The 16,013-nt window shown below is 39.7% G+C and overlaps 2 protein-coding genes across 6 annotated transcripts in view; both read left to right on the forward strand.

Annotated features, from left to right (window-relative positions):
- acot7 (acyl-CoA thioesterase 7) overlaps positions 1-1,598 on the forward strand; it is a 53,174-nt gene extending 51,576 nt beyond the window's left edge. For all 5 annotated transcript variants that reach the window (XM_080030497.1, XM_080030495.1, XM_080030496.1 and 2 more), the window contains one exon: positions 970-1,598. In XM_080030497.1, coding sequence (XP_079886623.1) covers positions 970-1,068 — 99 coding nt within the window. In that variant the 3' untranslated portion in view covers positions 1,069-1,598. The remainder of the gene's footprint in view (positions 1-969) is intronic.
- Positions 1,599-6,617: 5,019 nt separating this feature from the next.
- Positions 6,618-16,013, forward strand: part of gpr153 (G protein-coupled receptor 153) — a 31,498-nt gene continuing 22,102 nt past the window's right edge. Inside the window, exon 1 of the mRNA XM_080031558.1 lies at positions 6,618-6,982. The gene's annotated coding sequence lies outside the window, so the exon portion shown is untranslated. The remainder of the gene's footprint in view (positions 6,983-16,013) is intronic.

Below are 16,013 nucleotides of genomic sequence, written 5' to 3' on the forward strand. Positions count from 1 at the left end.
AACACACATTACTTTCAGTTGAGAAGCAACATTGACTGAGCCGTCGACTGTTACATAACTAGCATGAAGCAACAACACACCTACAATACAGCTGTATGCTCTTGAGCCTGCTCTACAGAGATGATATTTCCACTAGTCCTGTGTTTGTAGATTAGTGTCACTATTTTATTATTTTCACAACATCTGAGGGATCCCTGGGCTTGCCCCTGGCACTAAGTTTTGTCATATGTGTTAGCACCCAGCTCACTCCATAAATTTAAGGCGCCATCTGTCAGCTTTGTGCCCAGAGTGCTGCTGAGTGGAAATGGCTCCTGAATGTGACGACCACCTGGAGGATGCACAACAAGGAGCCTCTGCCTGAACATGTCATTAACACTAGTATTTACTTGTACCGTGTATTTGACATGCAAAAACACAAACATATAAATGTACGTGAACATGCTCGCATACATCACAGTGCCAAGCTCCATTACAAAAGGGTGAGAATTGAGGGAGCGGGAGAGTGGGCAGGACCAAAAAAGGAAGCGTTGACAGTCGCTGGTGGTGGTATTGTTGTTTAAGTCACGAGGTTGCCAGGCAGGCTTATTAACTGTTCAGGCTGGCAAGTGCTTCCTCCCACAAACAGGCAGCCACACTGAGATAGGTGAGGGAGGGAGAGGAGATTTGTTCTCCACGGGGCTTGAAGGTGCCACTGAGAAAACAAAACAAAAGTATGTAAACATAAGGATGTGTTATTTAGATCCATTTTTATAAAAATCAGCCAATTAGGTTGAGTAACCTTGTCACGGACGGACCAAAATGTTGCTTAAGAAAAGATTTGAAATTCATTGTAGAGTGCAGTTAAAGGAATTTTAAATGTTTTGATTAGATCAGAGCTGCATGCCCACGGTTGATATGATAACAACAGGGGAAACATTCCAGTGCACAACATGTGTGACTGATGAACATACCGCTTTCTGTTTCCCTCAGATCGACGGAGAGGAGGAGCAGAGACGTTCCGAGGAGGGAAAAGCCCGTTACCTCCAGAATAAAGCAAAGAGACTCGCAGAAAAGGAGCGCCTGCAGTGACGCCCCTGCTCACCGGAATTATTTAACCACAGGCAACAACAGTACTACTACCTAACAACCCCACACAACACACACAGTATGAAGGGATTACAAATGTAATTGTAGCCTCCTGTTTAACCTAAGCCTATGATTATTATTTGTTCCTGTGCTCACTTAAGTGTCCACACATGTAGTTGTACTGTATATTTATGTAAGAGTATATATTTTATTTGCCGAAGATTTCTATTGATGTATGAAGACAATTCATGATCCCTGTAGATGCAAAGTCTGACTGTGTTGAAGTAAGAGAGTGCTATTTTATTTCAGTATGTTTAAGTATGAAGACTTCTTTCTCAAGTGCAAAGCCACTGTCTGAGCGCAAGGAAAATGATGAATAAGTGAGCAAATAATACTGAATAAAAGATCTAAGCGTGAGTGCTGGCTCTCGCCTCGTGTCCTTGCTAAGTTTGATGTTGATGATGTCATTGTCTTGGGCATGCCTTGGCAGAGAGGGCACACGCCATCTATCTTTTCAGCACTCTGCCTTTCACAGAGGGATGAGGGGAGCTCGGGGGGCTTTGACTCAACTTGCATCCCTCCCACGCCTGCCCTTCCCCCCTCCTTCCTCTCCTCCTCTGCCTGTCTGTCACACTGTGACTCCAGCATGTGCTCTGCCTTACCGTGCTCTCCTTTCCCTCTCCAAGGGTCTTCATGGGAATCTTTTCTCTCCACACATCTCCGTGGGTTTGTTCATGTGTGCACCAAGAAAGATCAGAAGGATGAATCGAGGTCAGCAGCCAATGATAAATCAATATCCTTAAGGCCATATTATTAACTTGGCATAAAATCTCCTGATCAAATATTTAGGAGGGTTGTTTTTTTTTAGTTTGGGTTTTGAGAACCCTCTTGGACTGAAAACTGATTGTAAAAGTAATAGGCAGGTTTCAATCCTGTGCAACAGATAGCGAGGACTAATTTGAGATAAAAAAATAAAATAAAGAAAAGTTTAATTAAAAGATTAAAGCAGTGTGCAAGATCTATGAAGAGAGCTCTGCAGGTTTTCTGTTTGGACCTTTGCTCCTTCTCTGTTCCTTTTTACAAAGACAGCAACTGCATTGTTATGGTTTATTCCCTCGGTCCGTCCAATATGTGTGCTTTTCATTTCCCCCATGAAAATCAAGTAAGGCTGGAGCTGCACCGGGGGATGTATCTATTTTTAACCTCGGTGAAGTCGAAGTCATCTTGTGGGAGGAGGAGAGCGCAAGGAGGGAAAACACAATACAGGGAGACAGGATCCATCTCAGATGGCAAGACAAGACCTCTGGGAAATAAGAGCTTATTGAAAAACCTAATGTATAGTTGGCTGCATCATCAGCACAGATGTGCCTCACTGTCCCTTTTAGGAAAACATTCAAGAACCGTATAATTATACCTCATACACAACAATGTTCATCGCTTTGTATACGGCCATTTCAGCTGGTTGCAGCTGGCCTTTATTCCTATAGAGACACAATATGGTAACCATGGTTACTTATGTTCGGAGAACAGACCTGAAATGAAAATATATCATTAGATATATTCAATATCTTAAGACAATGGCACCAGAGGAAGGTGCACTTGAAATGAAGGCAAAGAGCTGATCTCATTTTTCCTCTCATGTCTCCTCATCTAAATTAGGGGACTAGCCGCCCTCTCACTGCTGTATTTCAGTTTAGACAGACTGACGAGGCCACTAGGAAGATGAATGATACTCCAGTGCAGGAGAAAAACCATCAAGGACTCTAAAGGAGGGATAAACGATAAGGGGAAGCGGAGTTGAGGAAAAACTCTGGGATTTCATTACAGAGTGACCCGCTTTGCATTTTCTCTCCTGGTCTCCATCATGAGTCATTTCTGACAGCGGAGGCCTTTACTTCCACACATGAGACCGGACACGGAAACCTGAACCGTGTGTGTGTGCCCATTATACCGCCAATGCCACTTGTTTAACAGCTCAATGTCTGCTTTGGTTGAAATAGTTGTTTTGTTTGTGCTTCCTGGAACACCTTCACAGAGCAGAGATACGAGTCCTAGGTTCTGTTATCTGGGCTTGGAGCCAGCAGGGCTTTCCTTGCAGAGGAGTAGGTGATGGGCCGTACTTTGTCTGGCCCGGAACCTCCTTTTCTCTCAGCCGCAGGGGAATGTACCGTGGAGTACTACGAAATTAGGCTACCTCTGAATCTAGGGCACATAAACCTGCTCAACGCAGAGAGATTAAAAAGGTAGCGAAAAGTAGGCCGTAAGAAGGAAGCACATAAACAGGACCTCCAAAACAGTGTCAAGTATTTGAGCTGCTCTTTTTTTTATTGTGTGTGTGTGTGTGTGTGTGTGTGTGTGTGAAGTGTGATCGTGGAGCTGGCGGTGAGAGTGGGGGCAGCCCGGTGCCAGTGGGCGGGAATGCCTTCTGCTGCTTTTTACTTCCAGGTCACAAAACATCTCACAGTAGAAGCTAGAGATAGACTGTCTGATTCTTTTAACAAATACAAGCTCTCCTCCCCAAGTGCAGCTAATGTACCTATGATGAAGTACAAAAACAAGCCACCATAACAGACTACATTTGCATAATGTACATTTGCAAAATAAGTGTGGTGTACCACAAAATCATAATTTTGCTGAAATCACAGAAGACAAGATTTTAGTCTTCACAATTAGCCACGATAATCCTTTATGCATCTCACACACATTAGCATGGAAAGAACAATGGAGAACTAATCTGGCTGCTCTCTTCTGTGCAAGCAGATTCTCAGCTTTACTAATTTTGTTAAAGCACAGGACAAAGTCATCAGCATACAGAACTAACCAGTTGGCATTTTTCCCTCAAGTCTTGTAGGTTTACAAGTACAACATCTGCCAAAGAAATAAACTTCTTACTTAAAGCTATACTAGTGCGTAACTTGTCATATAAATGAATGCGGGTTACATTCAAGCCATTGCCAAATATGTTGACACAAAGTTGATCAAGCCTCAGCTCCACAAAACTCTCTCTAAACTGGTGTCGCCCCTTGACACTGGCACAGGAGCTCAGAAAAATCCCAAGAAGCATCCAAGAAATGTTTCAGTAGATACTATTAAGAAAAAACATGGACGTACAGCAGAAGGAATAAAATCCATGTGCGATAACAGAATGTTTACCTTATGCATATGTGCAGACAGTGTTGTTGTTATTACTCAGAATTACTCATGGACTCGTCAGAAGTTACGCATCATAGCTTTAATGGACAATATTTAGTAAAGGCCACTAGGACTAAGGATATTCATTTCTTCCATCACTATAGATTTGCACACATTCTATCCAAATAATTAACATAAGATAGGCTTACAGTATTTTTCTCAACTGAATCAATTTAAAATAATTTGTCCTTCTGCACTGATTTTCAATGTATTCCAGCTTGATTAACATTATATCCATTTCCTGCTTTGAATTAATTGTTTTTTTTTCTTCAAATGACTTGATATCTTTGTTTCAATCTTCTTGAATCCCCTTTTTCATCTCTTCCATCGTATCTTGGATGCCATCCCCAATAACACAACCCAGTGTTTTGGTTGTTTCAACAATGTTTAGCTAAATTACGCATTTGAAGTTTTCGTGCTTCCAAAGTAACATCTCTTTGTAGAACCATCTCTGCTGTTCCAGTAATTGGGTGAGCGAAATCATTGTGACCACTGAATCGGCCTCAAGAGGGAATGCTTTGTGCTTTGATGTGGACCATGTAAATCATGACTTTACTGGCATGGAAGAGAACAAGAGTATTTTAAATTGGCTGTTAAAAGAAAATGATGTAACCTGAGACATTTAATTGAATTGCTGAGAACAGGGCACGCGGTGTCAGCATTAGACACGGGTCAACATCAAAGTCCAACAAGGAGAACAACAGAAAAAGCTGAGTTTTAAACAAACACCCAGTTTATCCAAAATATTTAAAACACTTATTTTACCGTATTATTATTATTATTATTATTATTATTATTATTATTATTATTATTATTATTATTATTATTATTATTATTATTATTATTATTATTATTATTGTTGTTGTTGTTGTTGTTGTTGTTGTTGTTGTTGTTATATTTTGGGTGATCCAGTGCCTTTAACCATTTATGGAGTGCAGTAATTAGAGTGGAATGTAAGGCTATTAGCATTTCATTAACATTTCCAATTGAATTGCAAGCAACAGAATGTGCAGGGAGCTGATCATTACAGTATTTTCAAAATAAGCCATGACAAGGTTTTTTGGGACCCTGACGCCAAACAGAGTTTTATTAATCGTACTACTTTAACATAGCTACTGGGCGTACCAAAGACATAGCACACTGGTTTATAAAGCATACTGCAGGCTATGGCAGGAGGTCAAAGTTGAAACAGAAAATCTAAAAGAGAAAAAATGTAATATTGTATCAAGTCCAGCTTTATGGAATTACATTTATCCATAAAGCTTTCTCTGAAGGCTCTGAAAATGGCTTCAAAAAAATCTCTCCCTTTTTTAAATATGTACGATTATAAAAAAAATATTATAAGGGCAAATCTGCAGCTTTATTTAGACAGAATGTGTTCTTTCTATTGCAGTCCCAGTTTGTGATCTGAATATTAAGACGAATGCTAAATTGAATGCTGCAGTGTGGCCCTAGGTCAGTATTGACTGGATCAGCTGTGAAGCTCAGGGGAAATGTCCTACCCTGCCTCAGCATCTGGAGGAGCTTTTCTTTTTAAGACACTTCTGTGCTGAACATCATGGACATATATATGCAAGGACTCCCAGGTGTTGTGTTTTTAGGCCTATCTGTTTCAATGAATGGGAAAAAGGGCACCACCACTCATTGGACCATCCATCAAATGAGTGAGAATGAAAATAATCGTTATAATTGTGGCAATGACCAATGCACCAGGGATCCTCTGTGTCTCCCCCATCCTCTTTATTTATGGCTGATTCGTCTTCTCACTGGGTACATTCTGAGCCCTGAGGAAGGAGAAGTCACTCTGGAATTATCCAGGGAGGAGCCTTACATAACAAGTCCTCTAATGTCAATGAAAAGGGCTCATAGAAGGGAGTACAATATATAACGTGAGAAAATATCATCCATTAATACAACTGATACATAGGCCTATGGGATGTTCAATGCACTAGTCAGCAGTAAGATATCAAAGCTATACCTCTTATTTTCTACATCAAAGCTCAGTGCAGTCAGTCAATCAACAAGTCACTGAATTTAGACATTTCAATAAAAAAGTGCCTTCATGTCCATTCATAGGTTGCAGGAACAAAATTACTTTTTGTTTATTAATTAATTTTTTATTAAACGCAAATGTGCTACACGCAAGAGCACAGTTCCTGCTCTGTAAAAACGCCGACCTCTTTTCCATGAATTATTTCTTATTGCGGCTCACTCCCACGGCCACCGGAGCGTCTGACCCGCGAACGAGCCTTTGCTGTCGGGCGCGCGCTCCAATTATGACTCTCCGTCGCTCGCGCTCGCCTCGCCAGTGTGTCGGGAAATGGAGGAAAGATTCATTATTCTCCCCGATATTAGCCGGTCTATCTAGCGCTCGTCGACCTCACGCTTATTGGTGAAGAAGCTGGCATTTGTCTTTATTCAAATTCTTTCTTTCTTCAGAACTAGTCGATAATTTGTCATAGACCCCTCGCCGCCCCCTTTGTCAATGAGTCAAAGAGGGCAACAGGACACGAGAGGAGTGCAGCTGCGTTTGGTGATGTGGTGGTGGTTCGGGGCTCATCATTCATTACGCAGGTCATTCCTTTAACTTGACGCTGTCGGCTCTTCTCCTGACGCTGTTCAGTTTTTGTGGATGTAAAATCGCTGGAGAGACAAACCACTATAACGGAGTCAAGGCGAGTGGTTTCCATATCCCGGAACAATGAGCCTGAACGTGCTGTGAGAGGTAAGATAAGAGCCACACTCACACAGCTGATTTAGAACAATGACAGACGGACATGTGATAAATCTCGCTCTTGTTAGGTGTGAAGGAGGAAAAACAGCAACATAAACAACAACAAAAAACCAGCAATAATTCCTCCAAACGGGTGGTGTCCTACAATACCAAGCAGCTCTACCGACAAGACTGGAAAGTAAATTCACTAATTTGAACTAAAAATGGGACATTCCTCGGGACCTTCCGTGAAAATCTGACCTATTTTGACACTTGCGTTAGAATAAAATTGCATGCAATGCGAATGCAGCTGAGGAAGTGGCGTAATGGAAAGATTGATTTATACAGTGGCAATAACATACTGTAGTAGGCTATGTTATAGGCTACTTAGCAGTGTTTGGAAGGTCTTTTCTGGCAACATCCTTGTGCTGGAATATCATTTATGAATGGCAATTACACAGAGCTTCTATGAGGGGTAGGCCTATTATTAGAAAAGACAAATATTAAACGCTGTAAAACGCAGCTGTAGCCTAATTGTAACCAATAACTAAGATTTTGTATTAATTTTGGCCATAGGCAGTGTGTCACGTTCTCAGTAAAGCATTGAGTAGGGTAGGCTATTCTGCAATCTCAAAGCCTATCACACATACAAGAGGGACATGCACACTTATGAAGGATTAATCTGCACTGTGTTGAACACAGATTTAGCCAAGCTTTACACCTCTTTGTCCGTGCAACTTCATCCTTGTCTTCTTTGTGCCTCTTCATAGATGTGCGTGGGATTTGCTTACATTCAACCTGAATTAAGCTGCTAAAAACAACTTGTTTAAGAGTCAGCACACAACTGCATCTCCCTCCAACTTGTAAGTTTGGTGCAGAGTATATGTGGACTTCCAGTAGCAATCACAATAATGGTGGACTTATCCTGCCATAGTAGAGTACGAGCTTTTCCTTATCCTAATCGAGGGTTGAAGGACAGAGACGTGTCCCTTGAGGCAAATTTGGGATTTGGGCTATTAGGCTAGGCCTATATAATTAAACTTATGGCTAGGGCATTCACAACCCCAGCAACTGACTTGAATAATCTTTCCCACAAAGTAACAGACTCATGTCCTTCTCTTTAGAAGCTTAATTTTAATGGACTCTTTAAGTAAGAATATAACAAAGCTTCATTTTAGCTTTCATTGTGGATGTCATATGTGCAGCAGCACACATGACTAAAGAGATGAGGTTGATATTTGCATTGTTTTAAAAACAGTTTTTAACACATTTCTTATTAGAGAAGTCACAGTAGAAATAGACGAGATATGGATTGGCTGGAGTCACAGGTCAAAAAGTGGTCATGTAAGCCAATGATCACATTCACGTCTGCTCAGAGAAAGTGCAGTAACCTCCATGTGACAGCTGCTGCTACACCACAAAACCTCACAACAGTACTCAATGTGTGTCACTGGGCATTTGCAACATTTTGTTTGTCACATGTTTGTCATCTTGTGACCGCACTAGCCCGTGTTCACACTGTTCTATTTTTTGCTCACACACACAACACACTGACCAGTCTGCCTTCCCTAACACAGCATTATATGGTAATTAAGATGGAATGACAGTCAGAAGAGTATTTATAAATTATCACAATTTCTGGATTCTATCAGTCCCTTTCACATTTTTGATATTAATTATCAATTAAAAAGTAATATTATTCCACCACCTTATTTCACATTACTTGCATGCCTGTTTCCGTGACAAACTGTAAACCCACTGCCATATGGCGCACAGTGATCCAGCTACAGTCATAGCTGGAGATAGCGTAACATAAACAGGAAGAGAGCCTCTAGGGTTACATTTGTGATGGAAAATTCAAATACTTACTCTGTGACAAGCCGGTTGAACAGCTAAGAGAGGTGCTTAGTTACAATGTGCCTCATCACGCAGCATGTAGTATACTGGCTGTTGACCTTTTTAATACTTTCTTTTTAAACGTTTTAAATGTGTGGTGGCCCTCCTTTTCACACTGATTGCACCGGCATGGCTGGTAATTTTAGCTATTAACTGCTGCTTTGCGTCAGGGGAAAATCAATTGCAGGAAGAGAATTATGGAAAGCAACATTTTTGATATATGGCATCCGTGCTGGGAGCTTACTGTTTTCTAATGAGTGTACACACAGTATTTAAGTAAATGATGTCAAGGTTGGTTGCCGCAGTAGTTTATTAAGGCCACAAAAAAATAATAGACACCATCTATGAAATTAATGAATAAGTGGTGTAAACTTGGCTTTTTAATAGACCAGCCAATAACCCATTGTATTTATATCTGCAATATAGGTTTCAGTGCCTCACCTCTGGAAGCAAATACCCATTGAGGATGTCCTGATGGATCCATACTTGCTGTACAGTAAAAAGCCAATTGGAGCAATAGTTTACATTTTCTATTTGATGTTGTGGATCCTGCCCCCTTGTTAAAGTACCTCAGGACATAATACTATTGGTATTCACATGATGGATATTTTAATTACCTAATCTAACGCTGTTTCATATATTCAAAATATTTAAAGCTGCAAAAGTGGGACATGTGCTCCAATCAGTGTTTGCAGCCTTGTCGCAGTCCTGCTCATAAGAGGCTCTGACATCATCTCCTTATCAAACTTGATTCATTAAAGACTGATTGATGTTCTCATCACCTTCCCATTGTAAAAGAATGGGCTGATGTTTAAAATTTGCCAATATGATATCTGAGTTGGAAAATTGATATCAAAGCAATACAACACAAAGAAAAATAAACAACAACTTACAAAACAGTTGTAGCTTTTTGTGCCCATTCTTCATAATTGGTGCTAGAGAGACTATTCGCATCATATTTAAAAAGTGTTGTGTTTCAACAGTGATATTCTTTGCTCATTGATCACTGAGGTTGCATCACATTCAGCAGTTTGGTGGCTCGATGTAGAATCTACAAAAATAGGATATTGATTTAGTAAATACATTATCTTCACTTACCTCTCTTTAAGGCCAGAGGTCAAGGTCATATGATCACCTCTAGAGCTTATAGTTATCTGGGGCCCAAAGTATCTCACTGGCTTGGTCTCTAGAGACTTCAGTGGAGCAGGGCTGACACAGTGGCTTGTATGTAGGTCCTGTGGTGGCAGAGCACGCTGCCAACTCTCACTTCCACCCTGCTGAGCATTAGTGAAATGCTGTGACGAAACGGAGGGGCATTTGCTCACAACATGCTGTTGTTTCAGTCCTTTTAGAACGAGTGCTTGTGTGTGTTTTCTGTTTAGTGTCATACGCTGTATATGGATACTTCACAAAGCTTCAGGGTTACTCACCAAAGGGTCATCATTATTTAGTATGTGAAATGTAGTTGTGATCTCTCGTAAACATTCAAGTGCCATCCTACTCAAAAAACTGTGCTTCCTAGACAATGTTTAAATCATAGTTTAAAATATACTAGCTACTGCAAAGGGAGCTCAGACCTTGTGTTACCCCCAAAAAGGCTGGAGCAAAATGGTGACTTGGATGTAAAGCTCTGGGATTTGAATAGCTTTAATAGCGTATGTGACAGCATATTACATGTGACTAGTGCTTTTCACCAAAGTTTGAGAGACCAGCCAATTAATAGACTAACTGTTGGATTGGAGATGTATATAGCTTAAGCATTATTCTTTCAATGAGTTTGGTTTGTATTTGGTTCAATAAAAACCTACAAAGCAGTTTAATATGCCTATTGTGGAAATAAAATGTTTCACTGATTTGATTGCTCAACTGTAGATAACTACACCAACCAGAAAAATTTGGAGGTTGCGATCATTTATTGAAAGTGCTTTATGTTATGTTGGAAAAGGCAGATGAAGTACAATCTACCAACTCCAAAAACAGTTTAAAGCATATGAATATATATTTTTTGCAATAAGAACCGTATACAGACTGGATTCTGTAGCTCCTTGTCGATGTGTTACAAGAGTAAAACAACAAGTAAACACACTGTACCTCAGAAGACAGGTGTGTTGTTTCAAGCTGCTTAGGGATGATGTCATTATTGTAAAGAATCCGCCTCAAGAGGATCATGGGAAATGTAAGGAAATTGAATGTGCCGTTCTCCTGTAATTACCGCAATGGGAGACGTTTGGAGCTGATCAGCAAGAGTTACGTTATGAGCTTGATTTAGAAAATAACACATAAGGAGTGCTGGTAGAGCAGCATAGCAGTTCCAGTTTAACAGCGTAGTATGGTTTGAGTCACTATTTCTCACCATTAAGGTTTCATTAACATTATCATATTTATCAGGGCAACATGGAGTTAGTGTTATTCAAAGTTTATGTTTTTGATGCTGCTGAATATTTACTTGCTGATGATGCAGTTGCTATGCAACATGCACAATAGAGATCCAGTATGGTTCCAGCAGTGGAGCAGAGTGTCTAATGTGATAGCGGTTTACGGCTGTATGACTGATCTTACAAAGGATTATAATGGTCTTTCTTTTTTTGTTAACACAATAGAGCCCCTAGCTCCTCATCTAAAGTCCTGGTCAAAAGGACCGTCATATTTAAGCTTAAAAGTTGAGCTAATCACAACTGGCTGCATAATAAAGTTTGTAATACTCTTTGTACTCTTTGGTCATGAGTGGGAATTAAAAAGGGCAAAAAGAAAGAACACATCTGTCCTTTCTTAATTTGTATACCTTTTTATGACATTTGTGTTTGTGTCTATGTAAAAACATGCCAGTAAAAAGCATAGTGGGTAAAGAATAAAAGTCCAAATGCATTAATGGATAGTTGTCTAGTTTTCCCATTTCTTCCAGGAATACTTCTTATATAAAAGCTAAACCAACAGAGAGGTCAAAGATATCTTGCGTCTCAAAAAGGTGAATCACTTTTGTTGTCAGAGGTATCTCTTTCTTCTGGAAAGTGTGTTAAAGCCGCTCCTGCTGATCATTGTCACACAAGGAGGAACCTCTCCTGGACACTCATTGATAACTAGATAATGAATGCCCACTGGAGATGAGACAGATTGATAGTGTTTTGGCTTCTGAGGGCCGTTGTAATCTCTCATGGGGGGGGGGGGGAGGAAGCTCTTCACCTGCACTGTATGGGTGACACCATGAATCATGTGCAAAATGGCTGCAGCTATGATGATTTATTAAACACATAGCGAGATACTTTGTATTATGTCATACTCATCTTAACTATAGAAGTTATTGAACTATGCTGATCTAATTAAAAATATTGTTCTGGTTTGAAATCAGGCTTAGTAATGAGTGGATGAGGTTCACCCACATGCAGTTAATACTTGCATACTGTGCCATATCACTTTGTGAATGTCACAGAGTGTGTACAAGGCAGCAAGGAAAAGGACTCAAAAGCAGACAACCAACAGGGTTCCTACAGATCCTATTTTCTTTTCAATTTAGGAATGTTTTTTTGCATTAACTTGACACAGATGATCCAATATAGTCAAATTGGGACATTTAAGTTACACATGATTATAAATATTATTATTATTGGCTTTTAGTTTTGTATTTTGAATGTCCTATAATAAAATGGTGAGATACCAAATAATTAAATACATTTATTTTTATTTAATATTTAATTAACTTTTTCCAATGACCAAATAAGTCATGTTTTACACAGAAATTGTCCCTATAATATGTCCTTTGTCTCTATAGTTTTTGTTTCTGTTGAAAAAGTTTTGAATTTCAATCCGAGTGGCATTAAAAAAGTTTTAAAACAACTTCAATATAACTTGGATTCAGGATGCCCAATGCAACATTGACAATCTGAGAACTGACCACTAATAATGGATTGGATTTATATAGCGCTTTTCAAGGCACTCAAAGACGCTTTACAGGGTTCCAGGTTCCATTCATTCACACACAGTCATACTGGTGGTGGTAAACTACCATAGTAGCCATAGCTGCCCTGGGGCAGACTGACGGAAGCGTGGCTGCCATTCAGCGCCTACGGCCCCTCCGACCACCACCTCAAACATACAGCAGTCATTCACATTCACAGGGTAGGGAGCTGACTGGGACTGGTAGGAAAGTCTGAGGCCATATGGTGAATGGAGCCGGATGGCCGCAAAGCCTCATAGAAATGCAGGGCCTGTGGCATTGGAAATGCAGCTGAAAGAGGAACAGAGTGTTTTTTTGTCATAATCATTAAATTTATCTGTACTACTACAACGCAAACAGACTGTTGGCCTTTATGTTAAAATGACAGATACATTATAGTAGTAAATGACTTAAGCTGTGCTGTGGAAATGAACAAAGTGATCTGTGACACAAAATAAAATCTTTAACTTAGCGGTGGGCGGTACACTCGAAAACAATGCTACACGTTAGGGTGCAGGAGGTTCATGAAAGCAAATAAAATAGAAAAACATGTTGTAATTAGAACGCATTCACAGTTTCCGTGACGTATATCTATTTCTTGATCAACAGCTCAGTGAATCTGTGCCACTCTATTGACATTTATTTATTGCTGTTAGAGAAAGCCTGTTCAGCATGTGTGTAATTGTCAGCACTGATTTTCCCTGTGTAGAGGACAGATTTGGCTTGGAGGTGTTTCAATCAAACCAATGCTACAACTACCACTGCTATACCTGTTACTACCACTGTTGACAACCACTAAACCATGAATGATACTTCTTCTAATACTACGACTATACTCTTAGTACCACTCATAAGTAATACCTTATGAATGCCGTTATTCTAAATCATTTCAAAGATTAAATATAAGAGTAGTATAAAGTAGTGGCCAAAGAATTTTCAGTTTTCACAGTTTTCAGTGAGAGTAGATTGGTTTAACCATGATTTCCACACAGACTTAATGACTAAAACAGACCCACAGTTTTTGCATATTCTGTTAATGGCAGTTAACAGTATTTTTTTTATAGTCAAAAGAGAAAAATATAGAAAAGAAATGCAAATGAGAAGGGGCGCCCTTAGCTCAGTTGGTAGGGCGTCCTCCCCCCCCCCCCCTGGGCCGGGCCCAGCAGCAGACCCGGGTTCGATTCCCGCCCACGGACGTTCTCTGCATGTCACTCCCCTCTCTGACCCATTTCACCTCTGTCTCTCTGCACTATCATTAAAGCATAAAAATGCCCAAAAAATATCTTTAAAAAAAAGAAGAGCTGAATATTATGATTCAGAATCCTCCAGTTAAAAAAACAAATAGTTAAAAGCACATATTCACATATCCGGTCGGTAATGAGCGAGTTACAAAGTGTGCTCTTTTCCTTAGTGCCATTTTGAGCCTGAACAAAAAATGTTTAGTTGTTTGTGCCAGTTCTAAGTTCTAACTGCATGCACTCTTTTAGAACTAAAAGCTGATGCAATTGTTTTAACAAAATATACAATGAGTTGTTTGGCTTTAAGCCTGAGGACTTGTACCTCTATAGTTTCACATCATTAAGATGGGCCGGGATGTTTCTAGTGTTACTACAGATAGTCTAACAGCAACATTTTTCAAGTTGTCTGTTTAACAAGCTAAAGCAACACATTGAACACCATGGATACACTTGCTCAAGCTTGGGCAAATTTCACACTTTTAACATAATAGATTAATTATATTTTTCAAAGGCAGTGTAGCACAGCACTGTGATGAGGTGCATTGCATTATAACAGTTCTTCCTGCATATGTTGGCCTTTAGTCAGGGACAGTTCATGGACTCATGGCTGGCTTAATTTAATTTGAACATTTTCACCAAATGATAAATGTGCATAACCGATTAGATGCTGGAGACAACAATGTTATTAATAGGCTCATAAACATAGAAGACATCTCTGAATTCTCAGTGAAGTCTTGCATCATGCACAGTAACACATAATACCCCTCAACACATCTTATTTCTAGATACGTGGACAAGCAATGAATGTTAGTTTAAACAGAGGTGGACAGTGAAACCATCAAAATGAGAAAGGAACAACAATTGGATGATAATTACAGTTAAAGATACCGATCTTGTAGTTAGATCTAAATGACCACAGTACCTAAAGCTGTCCCCAGTGGTAGAAAAAACAATCAATATGGTAGAATGACCTTCTTAGACCTTAATGCTGTTTCTTGTATTAATTGAAACCTGCCATTGACTCTCTGGAGCCTCATGAGTCACCCAAACAGAAGGGCTAAGAGGATATTTTCTGCTGCTCTCTGCCAAACACAGCTTGGATGGATAAAAAGGGAGCTGTTTTAGTATATTGCTGCTAAGTTGAAACACGTTACCATGATATTTCTCAATATAAAAAGATGGTTTCTTGACTTCATAGTTAAAGCAATTATGGGAGACTAGGATGCTCACATGCCCCCCATGCAAACACAGAATTTTTAAATTCAGTGGTAGAGAGTGTACTCAGATTCTCTGCTTAATTAAAATGTCTAATACCACACTGATAAAACAAGGCATGTTTTCTCTTAACCAACAATACAAAACTCCAAATGACAAACTGTTATAGAAATAAAAAATTGAAAATAAACAAAAGGAAAAGCAGCCAGTCTTGACAACTGTGAAGCTGGAACCATGAAACATTTTCTATGTGAAAAATTACTTCTGTGGGGCGCCCTTAGCTCAGTTGGTAGGGCGCCCCCCCATGGGCCTCGGCCAGCAGCGGACCCGGTTTCGATTCCAGCCCGCGGTCGTTCTCTGCATGTCACTCCCCTCTCTGCCCCATTTCAACTCTGTCTCTACACTATCAATAAAGCATAAAAATGCCAAAAAAAATATATATATAAAATACATAAATAAAAGACTTCTGTCAGTCAATTAATTGCGTATTCAAATGATCATTCCAGCTGTTCCTGTATATACTGTTGGGTAGTTACATGATTAACAAAACAGCATATTACAGAAGCTCTTTGTGGGTTTTTTATGGAAAAATATTGATTCGTAAAGTAACTACTAGTAACAGAAGCTGTGTAAAGAGTACAATATTCCAAAATGTAATGTAACAGGATAGAAAATAGAAAAGACTCAAGGAAAGTACCTACATTTTGTACTTCAGTACATCACTTCAGTGAATGTAATGCAGTGTCCAGCACTCTTTTTCGAG

This window comes from Ammodytes marinus (genome assembly GCF_949987685.1).
Source record: "Ammodytes marinus genome assembly, chromosome: 7".
Taxonomy (NCBI): domain Eukaryota; kingdom Metazoa; phylum Chordata; class Actinopteri; order Uranoscopiformes; family Ammodytidae; genus Ammodytes; species Ammodytes marinus.